The 12,658-nt window shown below is 52.1% G+C and overlaps 1 protein-coding gene across 3 annotated transcripts in view; it reads left to right on the top strand.

The window, feature by feature from the left end:
• Positions 1–12,658, top strand: part of SCHIP1 (schwannomin interacting protein 1) — a 272,191-nt gene that overhangs the window by 250,954 nt on the left and 8,579 nt on the right. For all 3 annotated transcript variants that reach the window (XM_078878559.1, XM_078878560.1, XM_078878561.1), the window contains 2 exons: positions 3,917–4,132; positions 9,845–9,968. In XM_078878559.1, the coding sequence (XP_078734685.1) occupies positions 3,917–4,132; positions 9,845–9,968 (340 nt within the window). The remainder of the gene's footprint in view (positions 1–3,916; positions 4,133–9,844; positions 9,969–12,658) is intronic.

The raw sequence follows: 12,658 nt of genomic DNA, 5'->3' as shown, positions 1-12,658 counted from the left end.
CGTCCACCCAGCTGCAATGTCTGTGCGGCACGATGACGGTTACCGCCACCCACGCCCACGGAGCGACCGGCACGGCAGGCAGGGAGAGAGAAGGGAGCGGTGAGCGGGAAGCGAAATTGCGGGAAAAATAAAATCCAAACGGGCACGATGGCGGCGGCGGCGGTGTCTGTCTGTGGCGCGATGCCGCGTCCCCGTCGCTCATTAATCTGCCGCTCGTTTGAAGCGTTCCGCGTCGTGACTCGGTGGCGTGGGGGGCCGATTGAAGTGGCGGGCGGGCCGCTCGCTCGCTCTGATGGACGCGGGCGGCTGTGGTGGGGGGCGAGGGAAAAGTGACGCGCTAATGGGATTCACGCCGTCGCCTCCCTTGCGGTGCGTGTACGCGCGCGCCGCATCGCAAGCGACATCTTAAAACGAATCCCACCGTGAGCCGCGGAGATTATGGGGGGGGGGGGGGGGGGGGGGGGGGTGGGGGGGGGGCGCTTGCTTTTATTATTATCAACAAAGCGGACGCTGCCGCGGTGTGATGGTCAGTGCACCGCGCTTGCAGTCCACAGGTAGCCAGTTCGATCTGCCCCTAGCGGCGATTGAATATCATCGCTGCATCTGTCCACCAATCAACGTAAATGAGTTAGTCGGGGTGCGACAGGTCGCGTGCGGTTGAGAGAGGCGGTGGGTGCCCTCACTTCTTAGAAGAGGTCCGGCCAGCGTGGGAGGCTCGGACAAAAGACTCGCTAGACGGGGGCCCACTACAGCGCTCCGTTCCGGCTCGCAATCCGGAGGTCGCCGGCTCGATTGGATCTCCCGGCGCGGCGCTTGAGGCTACGGTTGCAGGTTGCTTAAATCCACACTAATCCCCCCCGATCCCCACCGGCCTCTGTCCACCGAGCATCATGAGCGGGTTCACCACAGTCGATTGGCTGGTGGCCTGTGGTGGGGTAAAGTGTGGCCACACTCGCCTCGTTCAGGACGTTTGGCCGGCGCGGAAGAGCGCTCTCTAATGGAGGCCCTCAAGTCAGCAGTGGAGTGAGGGCGGCGCCTTTACCTTTCTTTACTTACCCGTTACTACTTGCTGTGCGTGTTCGCATCACAACTGACGTCTCAAAGAAATCCCACGGTGAGCCCGAGAGATTATCGGTGGTGTCTCAAGTTACAAATGTTCTCGTGAATATTCTAAATATTTTTCTTATTATTATTTCGTTGCACTCTTGACGATGCTCTCTGAACGTCGTCGCCACAGCCGGTAGGTTCCTGGCCCCTTGCTGACGGACGCCCGTTGGCTTCATCACCGTTAAACACGTGAAAAGGATTTCACAAAAACCTGGCACGGACTATGTGGCGTTGGAGTAGTTTTTCAAATGTTGTCACCGGCTAGACCTTGGAGTCTGCGCACTCGATGTTGTTCAAAGCAAGCGGCCGACGGGCTTTTCGTGCCGCTATGGGGTGGGGGGGGGGTTGGGGGGTATCTGAACTTTCCAGCCTGGGCCCTCTGCAGCCGTCGTTCCGAGTTAGAATGCGGTCCGTGTCTTTTTGTCGTGGCCGGTAACTGGTTGGTCTCGGTGGGGGAGGGGGGTGGGTGGCGAGGGGGGGCTGGGAGGGGGGGCTGGGAGGGGGGGAGGGCGATCTCACGAAGGGTTTTTAATCCGGCAGGGCGGTCGTCGTGAGTCGAGCCAACACGAACGGCGCACAAAAAAAATGGTTCGCCGTTTACCGCGTTCGTCGTCGCAACGCGGCGGTCGCTAATCACGGCGGAGCGCGACGGAAGGATACGGGGCTGGGCAGGCCGTGGCGCACGAGCCGGTCGCAGCCGACAGTTGAAACCGTGAGTGAGTGAGTGAAATTACTTCGGTGAAAAATTGACTGAGGGCTCTTGGTCAACCGATGAACACGACTTTCAAAAGTTGCGCGGATGTTGGGCGGCCACAAAGAGCACGGCACCGACGATGACCAAACGAACGCTGCTGCCGCCGCTGCGTTAGTAGCGGTGCACAAGCACGGCCAACGCAAACACCAAACACGGTCGTCAGTTGGCACTGCCGTGAAGAGGGAAACAAAACTCAAGAGGCAACGCCGCGGGCGACGGGGTAGCAGAGAGATACAGGCCACAGGGATTGCGTAAATAACCGTTGGAGACTGCACTATACATCACGGGGCCCTAACGTCGTGACATTTTAACAATCAATTAAAACATTTTATATGCTTTAACAATCACTGCTTGGTGAGGTTTTCTCGAGCTTGCTTGCACGGGCTATTCTCCAGCCATTGCCTCCGACGAGTCCATCTTCTGGGATGATGAACCCTTTCCGATGACGTACACGTACGTACGTCATTGGAACGGAAAAAATAAAATAACTTTATCGGTACGTCTTCAGGTAGGAAGACGTGCCGAGGCTCCCACAAGGCCGTGCGGGAGGGCGTGTGGTGCAGTTAGGCACCAGCTGTGATAGTGCGGTCGTGTCGCTACAGTTCTTTGCGGTGAGTACAATGTCTTTAAAAACAACGGCGCTGCTTCGCCTCTCTAAATAAAATGAACGCTGAACCGCTCACGCGTTCTGAGATTCAGCGGTGAACGGGAACCCCCACACCCTGCAACTTGCAGACGTCTCGGAACGGTGAAGGGTTAAACACTGGAAAGCAGAACCCTGGTGACCGAGGATCTTGACACCGAAGGACGATTTTTGTTGTTGTTGCCAACTTTATGGCAGCGCCGTCTCGCGAGTCACAGTGAGACGGCGCCCGTGGCAAAGAGCTTCGTGGCTTATCGGATTCCTCCATACTCTTAGGTTTTTTCGGTCAAGTCACGTAGGTAAAAAAATAAATAAAAAATAAAATTTGAAATCATAATAATAAAAATATTTCATACTATTAAATATTATTAGAAAGATAGAAATACATATTATTTATTTTTATTTTTAACCTACGTGACTATACCGAAAAAACCTAAGAGTATGAATCCTTGCAGTCACGAAAGCTTCAAATCTAGAACGGATTCCTCCAGTCCAAATATCCTGATTCTGAACGTCGCGATTCGGAACTCTCGCAGCGCAGCTCACCGCTCGTGTTGGAGAATGGACATCACAGAACTACCTCCGACATCTCGTCAAGTGGATTCTTTACTCTTTGGTTCTTTCGGTAAAGTTACGTAGGTAGAAATAAAAACAAAATAAATCACGACGTTTCGAACGCAACACAAGCGCCCGTCTTCAGGTGAAAATCGCGATGGCCGCGATGTCTGCTGCTCGCAAGAGACATCGCCTACGTGACTTTACCAACAGAAGAATGGATTCCTGCAGTCACGAAAGCTTCAAATCAAGTGGATTCTCTTTTTCTGAACACGAGCGGTGCACTTTTTCACATGCCCTGCTCCTCTGAGAAATGGTCATTGCATGTACAGTATGTGTGTGTGTGCAGTATGTTGAACTTCTTTCGCACTTCACGTAGCCAACCGTGCTAACCGGAGTGGCAATGAGAAGAATATTCTTTAATCTCGGAGCTGGAATTTAGCCAAACCAAGTGCCACACTGACCTTAAAGTGTTTTTTTATGGCAGCATCATCATCACGTGTTATCCTACCGCCACATTTCCACCACACTCATCATCACCACCACCACGCTCACCACGACCAAAGACAAAGATTCCCCGTATAGCTTTAACATACTGTAGGCGAAAGTGCTGTTAGCGAGCACCTATGAAAGCCAGAACGGTACACAAGGGGGTGGGTGGCCAGCACCACGCCCGACCGCATTTGTCTCCCCAGTGGCAATGTTTACACACCGCACCAGGTACTCATTTGAGGCTGAATCGACCTAGGGGAGGTCCAGGACCGGTCCAGATAATCGTCACCGTTGATGGCCGTGAACGCTAACCGCTACACCATCTCGCCCCCCCCCCCCCCCCCCTTCTGGTGTTTCCCGCGCAGAGCAAGCAGAGCTCGTCGTATTCAGAGCGCGACTCTGCCGACTCGGAGGCTGGCACGGACTCGGAGTCCGAGTCCCTCGATGGGCTCGACTTCTCAGCGTGCCAGCGCAAGCTGCAGGCCGAGGCCAAGCTGGCGCTCGCCATGGCACGGCCGATGGCGCGCATGCAGGTGGAGGTGGAGAAGCAGAACCGCAAGAAGTCGCCCGTCGCCGACCTGGTGAGTGAGTGAGCGAGCGAGCGAGCGCAGGCGCGGCACCACCGCAACCCTCGGTCGAGGGGCAACAGCTGTCCCCCCTGGGGCCGGCCACAACACTGGCTTGGCCACGGGGGAGACACCGAACCTAGGGGGTCTGCAAACCAAAGTAACACAGAAGAAGCCTGGTTTGTTTTCTTCGAACAGACAACAACAAAAACAACTCAATATTTAAAGAGCCGCAATGCACGCGAATGAGTCACGTGCGGCTCCGCTGCCGCAGCTTGCCGACCCCTGACCTCGCCCATCCTCAACACGTGCTGAGCTATGGAACAGCGCTGCCTGTGACCCCCCCACCCCCCACCAGAATGCCGGATTAGGCGCAAGGACAACACTTGACCTGGCCCAACCCAAAGATAGAGTAGCGAAAGGATGACACTGATACCTAGCCCCCCATCCCCAATGCTAGATTAAAAATGGAACAGAATTGTTCCGAGCCTAACCACACAACCCTAACATAACCATGGCACTAGTGGTATAGCTATGAAGTGGTGCAACAGCAATTGCCATGAGCTCAAAGCCAACACTTAATTGGCCATAGGATAACACTCCTCCGAGCCAAACCACACTGCTCGCTTTGCTATCAGACAGCACTGCGACTAGCCAAAGCCGACAGCCAGATGCGACAAGTGGCATATACAGGGCGCTTCAAAACAACTGTTAACACTTCTGAGAATTTGCAACAATTCTGCAAGAAAAGTGCTGCCTCCAGGCTCTGGAGACCACCTGGAGAAGATTCCAGGCACGTGTTGACAATGATGGATAACAAGTGGTGACCCTTTGACTTTATTAAGCTATTAACGTACATTTGTTATTATGTTACAGTGTAGTATACGTTCTTTTTCCAATAAAAACGATAGTCCCATTTAAGTGTTAACATTTTTTTAAGAACCCATTAAAAACGATAGTCCCATTTAATTTTCGATTTAAAGCTTTCGTGACTGCAGGGATTCATCTTCTTGGTTCTTTCGGTAAAGTCACGTAGAAGGGACAGACCTGTTCTTCACCTGAGGACGGCTGCTTGCGTTGTGGCCGAAACGTCGTGAGAATTGTATTTTATTATGTTTTATTTTGTTATGTTTATTTTACTATGTTTTCTTTTTATTATTTTATTATTTCCCTTCTACGTGACTTTACCGAAAGAACCAAGAAGATGAGTCCCATTTAAGTGGTAACATTTTTTAAGCACCCTGTATATATTCAATGTGCAGGCAGTGCAACTGCGCAGAATGGGGGGAGCCCAGGTGTCTGGGCTAAAGATTGAGGAACTCCCAATGCTTTCCATGCTTTTAGGGCCCATGCCAACCACACCGTGCCCACCACATGGGCACTACCCCACCACTAGCTTAGCCATCGGACAAAGACGGTCACCGCGTCGCGTGCTTTCGGATGTGCTTCCGCAGCTGTCTGGAATGCTCTTCCTTCCGATATTAGTTTCAGTTTTCAGTTTTAATTATTAGGTATAGCCCTGCGAGCCATTCGGCTCTTGAATCGGGTACAACCGCAACAAACAAAAAAAACATTAGGAAGCCACTGGAAGCTGTGCACTTTTAAATCATCATCTAGATGGAAAACTCATTTCTTTCCTACCCCCGTACCTCAGATTAGCGCGGTTGGCTACGTACGGTACGAAAGAAGTTCAAACAAGCACGCGTACAAGAAAGCACTGCTCTTAACCCAACCCAGAAGCAATCTTAGCCACGCACTGAGGACCAGGCTGGCAGTGTTCGTCCAGATCCTGTCAGCAATTGCTTGTGCTGCTCTGGGCAGGGCTGTGTTGTAGCATCGGTTCCTGTGCTCGGAAAGGGGATGTCAGAGCTAATGCAGACCCGCCGCCTTGGTGCTTTGCGGTCGGTACGAGTACTCGTGCAACCTTTCAAAGTCTGGCGCAACGATCGTGCGTGAACGCGCGGGTTTCCGGGGGTCACTGAAAGGGGATTATGAGGCCGAGCGCTCACACTCGAGCGTGCTGCTCAGCGAGCCCTAATGAATCCGGAACGATGACACAAAGGCAACAGTGAGCCGTTGGGGCTGCTATTTATTACGCGGGCCCATTTGGTTGCAGAAGGCCAATTTACGGGAGTGCATAATGCGCTTGCACGGGGGCAAGGTCCAGGCAGCCATTACGTCGAAAACCCACCGGAGCACATCCGGTGATCAGATTAAACCATTACTCTGCGGCGTCTCGCGGCGTATAAATGCGGCGTAATATACGAGCCGAATAAACGATCGCGCACGCCGCGCAGGGCTCTCGCAGATAACGCCGCCGGTGGGCGGCCCGACGATTCCGTTCGTTGAAATTGAGGGGGCCGGGCGCAAGGGGAACGAACGGCCGCACCCGCCCCCCACCCCCGAGGGACCACGGCGCTCGTGTCGTTTGGCGGCGCCGTGGGATCTATCGTCCCGCGCTCCCTCTTGAGCTCTTGAGCTCGCTGGCGCCGTGCCTCTGCACGGCTCGCAGGTGGTCAACGGGAGCACGGCCGGTGCCGGTCGGGACAAGGTGATCCATTTGTAGATACCCCGCCAGAACGCCTCTAAGGATTAGTTTGTGTGCGTTGGACTTTTACGATCATCTGAACCGGTCCTGGGCCTCCGCTTGGTTCGACTCGGCTTTGAATGAGTACCTGTTGCTGTGTGGAAATTGTCATCACTGGGGAGACAAAGGTGGCCGGGCGTGGTGCTGGCCACCCAACCTCTCGTGGGCCGTGCCGACCTTCATCGGTGCTCACTAACAGCACTTGCCCCCCCATACCTCCAAGCCCCCTCCCCCGATACCCCCTAGCCCCCCCGATACCCCCTAGCCCCCCCGCTGCCCCCTAGCCCCCCCATACCCTAGCCCCCCCCGCCCCCTAGCCCCCCCGCTGCCCCTAGCCCACAATGGACACGGTGCTCCCCTGGTTCTCGTCAATGGGCACGGCCACCGGGCAACCCCCGCCGTCGTCGTCCCCGTAGATTACCGCGAGCCGCGGAGATAACGGCGCGGGCGTGAATCAGCCGGCAAACGGGGCCGCCCGCCACTTGGCACCTAATTGGCGTATCGCCGCTGGAGAGCGCCCGTTCTGTTTATTTGGTCGCTTGTTTTTATCGCCGGGGGGGTGACAATTTTACTCTCGGCCGGCGATGCGTTGCCGAGTGCCGCTTTCGAACACCACCACCACCGCAACCGCAACCGCCAGCACCACTGGCGGAGGCTAAATTTCACTCGCTGAGCGCGATCGCCGCGCTAAAAAGAGAGAGCATCTCTGAGAACGGTAGTGGCACGACCACCATTGTGGAGACACGACCACCATTTAACACGTAGGCTTTCGCGGCCAGTATTATTAGGAATAAAGGTTTTGGATTTGATCGCGTTATTTATAAATGTGTCGCAACCCTCCACCACCCGACACGGCCAATCAATAAAAAATGTGTCATGTTGACAAAATGAAAATAGTTTGCTACTTTATCCCACCAGTGTGTTGAAGAGTGAATCCACAACAATTCGAATTTGAGTAGTACGACGTTTCGCTGGAAATTACATCCAGTAGTGCAGCCATCCCCCTGCTTCCGGTCTTAAATAGTGCAGGATGACGCCATCATTGTTGAACCCCATCACGTTTCGAGATCAGAGGTGGGGCTGTGGGTGTATGCAATTATGTAATAGATCAGTTATCAGCCACTTAGCATGTGACTCACCTGTAAGGAATTGCAATATGTGCTGTATATTACTTAATAATACGCTTCAAGGCTGTGCTGATTCTATAGCTATCACAGCAGTTGAAATTATTTGAATTCTTCTCAGTTTCAATTGATTCTCTAACTAATCTTAGCCAGTAATAATTATTTCTGCATAACACTTCAACGTTATCAAAACCAATTGAATGTCCTTGCTGGCAAGCATGCTCTGCCACTGCTGACAGCTGACATTGGGAGAAGTTAATGTTCCTTTGGTGTTCTTTTAGTCTTATTCTAATGCTACATCCCGCAGCCTGGAAGCGTATAATTAAGACAACACATATTGCAATTCCTTACAGGTGAGTCACATGCTAAGTGGCTGATTACTGATCTATTACATAATTGCATTCACCCCCACCTCCGCCTCTGATTTCTAATCCTGATGGGGTTCAACAATGATGACGTCATACTGCACTATTTAAGACCAGAAGCAGGTGGATGGCTTCACTATTCTGGCAATTCGCCCGAATATGCTGGATGTAATTTCCAGCGAAACGTCGGACTCAAATTGTAAATGTTGTGGATTCACTCTTCAACACACCAGTGGGCTAAAGTGGTGAACTATTTATGTTTTGTCAACGTGACACATTTTTTACTGATTGGCCGTGTCGGGTGGTGGAGGGTTGCGACATGTTTATAAATAACGCGATCTAACCCAAAAACTTTTATTGTGAATGACCACCACTGTAGTGACACGACCACCATTGTGCGAATGCCTCTGGATGGATTCCGCCTGCCACCACCTTAAATACGCACCAGCCGCGTGCCACTGTTGTTCCTTCCCTTCTTCATTTGTATCCAGTCGTGGCCTCCGGACTGTGCGATTTGAATCTCGCTGTCTTCCTCGGCTTGTCTTCCCTTCAGAAGACCCTTGGGTCTCCGCTGCCGGAGTCGGGTTCGCCATTCATCTCTCGTCAGTGGTTGCCATTGACGCGACCTGCCCAGTTCCGCTTGATTTCTGCCGCTTTAACAGTGGCAGCAGCACCAGCGGCGTCGATGTGACGCCTCTCCCTTGATGTTTATTTCTTCACTCCATAAACCTGTCCTTTTGAACGCCGGTGAAGGGGATTCTGCGATGGGTAGACTAGAAGGGGTCTCGTGGGAGTCTCGGCACGTCTTCCGACCTGAAGACGTGCCGATCAATTGATTTTAATTCCAGATTTCCTTCTCATTCCGTTCCGATGCAAATCGCTCGATTGGGGGGGATGCTGCCGTGGCGTAACGGTGCACGGTGCGCCGTACTCGCAATCCGGAGGAGATCGATTCGATTTGATCTCCCGAAACAACGGGACATGTAGCCAGCCTGCGACGACGAGGCCGAACTGCCCCCCCCCCCCCCGCGTAGAGGGGGCTCTGTAGAGCTCCCTCTCGTGGAGGTCCTTTCAACAGCAGCGGTGTGAGCTACGGTGGCGAGATGTTAACTACCTCGCCTGGTATGCAGGAAGTCGTGGGTTCGATCCAGACCCTGACACCTGCTGTTCATTTGGAGTTTGCGTGTTTCTCTCTCCTCGTGGTCGCGTGGATTTTTTTCTGGGTCCCCCGGTTATTCCCTCCAAATTTCGAAACATGCATTGGTTTAAATTCGCGCACAATGATAACCCAGAATGAAGATGAATTTCGAGTGTTTGGCTGCTATGAATGTCCACGTTATAAGCCACCTCGTCGAGCTCTCATTCGTGGCCAGGTCGCTTCTGAAAAAGAGCTGCATAGCTCAGTGGGCCTTAGCTGGCAAAATAAAAATAGTCGCTTGACTTTATGGAGCCAGACATTGCGAGCCTTCACCTTTGCCCTTCGCCACGTTTTAATATTCACAATTCCGGTTATAACACGGGCAAGGCGTTAGCCGTTCGAACGTCTTATCATTTCGACGCTGGGTCGTCATCTATTGAGTGCGTGCATGTGTGTGCGTGTCTGCGTGTGCGTGCGTGTCTGCGTGTGCGTGCGTGTCTGCGTGTCCTGCAGCTGCCACATTTGCCGCACATCAGCGAGAGCCTGATGAAGAGGAGCCTCAAGCCGGCCGACATGCAGGAGATGACCCTGGGCCAGCTGCAGGTCATCGTCAACGATCTGCACTCCCAGATCGAGAGTAAGGTCGCTCGCTGGGCAGCGACGCCCACGGGGGACTCGGGGGGCGGGGGGGGGGGCCGTGGCTCCGAGGGTGGGGGCTGCAGCAGTAGAAGTCCACCACTGTTTATGATCGTCGTCATCGTCATCACCGTCGTCATCATTGTATCACATCTGCTGCTGATGCTTCATTGCCAACACTCTCCGCTCTCGTGCCATCTCCTCCTCCATTCCATCTTTCCAACTCATCCTCTCTCTCTCTTTGCCTTCCTCTCGCGCTGCCGCTGCTCTTTGCCGCAACGCTGTTTGGTGGCACCTCGCCGCCACGACCACGTCGTAGCCGTCGGCGTTCCTCGGATCCACCTCCTGCTGTTGTTCCTTCCCTTCTACGGGTGTTCGTGCGATCATTAAGGGGCCTTTAATGGTCAATGTAATTCCATTGAAGGCACTGTCAGTGCCAAGGTGAAGTTAATGTATTATAGCACGGGGGAAAGGTCTTATTGTGGGTCAGACATCTCGATGGTGTAAGTTCACCTTTAAGCTCTAAATTATAGCAGCAGTCAAAGCGTATCTGGGCAGAACTCCATTCTGTGCCTCTACTTGTAAACAAACGGATTTCTTTCGTCCATCAGACAAATTGTCTTTCCAAACATTAGTTAAGCAAGCAGCCTGACTCTGCGGATGAGACCAAGGCGGTTAAAATCTTTCTTGCTCGAACGAATGCTACTGAATAGCATTGATACACAAAAATGTTTGTTTATGTCGACACCCAGAGCCGGAGATCTGCTCACATTGGCTCTTTACCCATACTGCTCTGCAGAAGCACACAGCGAGTTCATTTGCAATCATACAGACGGGCTCATTTCATTTTATAAGTAGCGTAATTATAATGCAGGCCCGCTGGTCGTCGTTGTAAAGGAGATGATTAGCTCAATGGGCCTTGGCGGCTGAAATGAAGTCTCGAGTCTGAAGTGCGATTCCAGGCTGTGGGAGACAGAAGCAGCGGCACCTGCGTGCGCATCAGTGACAAAGGGCGCCACGGTGGCGAGATGTTAACCACCTCGCCTGGTATTGGTATTCAGGCGGTCGTGAATTCGATCCCCGACCCTGACGCCTGCTGTATATTTGGTGCCTCTCTGGCCGTGGTCTCGTGTCCTCCGGTTTTTCCCTCCCATATTTAGAATCAACGTCGCGGAGTATTTGGCCGCTATAAATTTCCACGCGATGATAAGCCACTTCGTTGAGCTATCATTTGTGATAAGCCAGGTCACTTTTGAAAGAAAGAGCCACGGAGCTCAATGGGGCCTTTACCTGGTGAAGTGAAACGTTTAGCTTAGGGGGTCGGAGTGCAAAGGCAAAATAAACGACGGACGTTTGGTTTTCTTTTTTTACCACGCTCGTGCTATTATGGTGCGGAGTGGGAGTGGAAGTGCCCTTGTTCATCAGCAATTGCAGGGTCATTAAGTCCATTTCGCCAATCGTGGAGGGGGGATGTGGGGCGCTCCTATTGTGGCGCCCAAACGCGCTCTCTGAATTTCACTTCCGTTTGAACCCGAAGCGTAATTGGATTTCTTTTTCATTTTTTACCGTGGCAAAAGCCGTAATTGTCGTCCAAATGAATTTGTGTGTTCTTATAACTGTTTCCAAATTCTTAATAATAATCTCGTTAACGTAGAAAGCTTTTGTTAGTGTTATCATCAGACACTGCTTCAATGTTGTTAATTAAGCGTAAAATACATGCCCCGCAACTTTGCGCAATATTGCGCCCATTGCTCGTGATTAATAATTCAAACATTTTAGCGCCACGCTTAAAAATCAAAATTTATTATTTTATTTCTCTTTTTACTTCAGAGCATCTGTTATTTTATTTTTTCATTCTGTAACCAACAATCGTCCCCCCCCCCCCCTCCCTCACCATTAAAGGCAAGAATTGCAGCTCCATTGGTTTCAGCCACTTGCAATTTATTGTCGCCATTAAACCTGGGAATTTCTGTGAGCACACGGACGGACAGATTTGACAGATTTAACGGACGCGCCGGTGACATAAAACGTCCGCCGTTGCCGGTGCCTGCAATGAGGTGGCGGACGCCCGGTAAATCTCAAGAGGCTGCCCATGCCTGTCGGTGATTCCGTCGTTTAGACTGGCAAACAGTCTCGGTGGCAGGTTCACGCCCTGTCGCAACGCTCGCAGCTCACGGCGAGGGACGGCCGGGGTTCGATTCCCGACTCGGGCGCCTCTCTGCGTGCGGTTTGTAAGTTCTCCCCCTGTCCTGCACGGCTTTCTTCTGGGTTCTCCATTTTCCTCGCGATAGCTTTAAAGCAAATAAATATAGGATAAAAACAATAATGAATAATAAAGCATGCGTGTTACGGGAGTTGGTCAAAATATCCCAATGTTGAAGAATAAAAAAAAAACCCGCAAGGTAACGCAATTGAGATTCCACATCGGCATCCGCTGCCCACGGCTGCGGAACCCCCCCCCAGGTGAAGAGTCGAGAGTCTCAGCGAAGCTTCCCTTTGCAAACAAGCAACATAATAATATAAACTATAAACCTTTTTTTTTTTACAGAAGTGACCTGGCTGGCCACATATGATCGCTCAACAAAGTGACTTATCATCGTGTGGATATTTGTAGCAGCCAAATACGATAAACGCATGTTGATTCTGAATGTGGATAGGGAAAAACCAGAAGATCCTGAGAAAACCGTCGAG

This window comes from Lampetra fluviatilis, chromosome 51, assembly GCF_964198595.1.
Source record: "Lampetra fluviatilis chromosome 51, kcLamFluv1.1, whole genome shotgun sequence".
NCBI classification, from domain to species: Eukaryota; Metazoa; Chordata; class Hyperoartia; order Petromyzontiformes; family Petromyzontidae; genus Lampetra; species Lampetra fluviatilis.
This window is presented reverse-complemented; position numbering and strand designations above follow the sequence as displayed.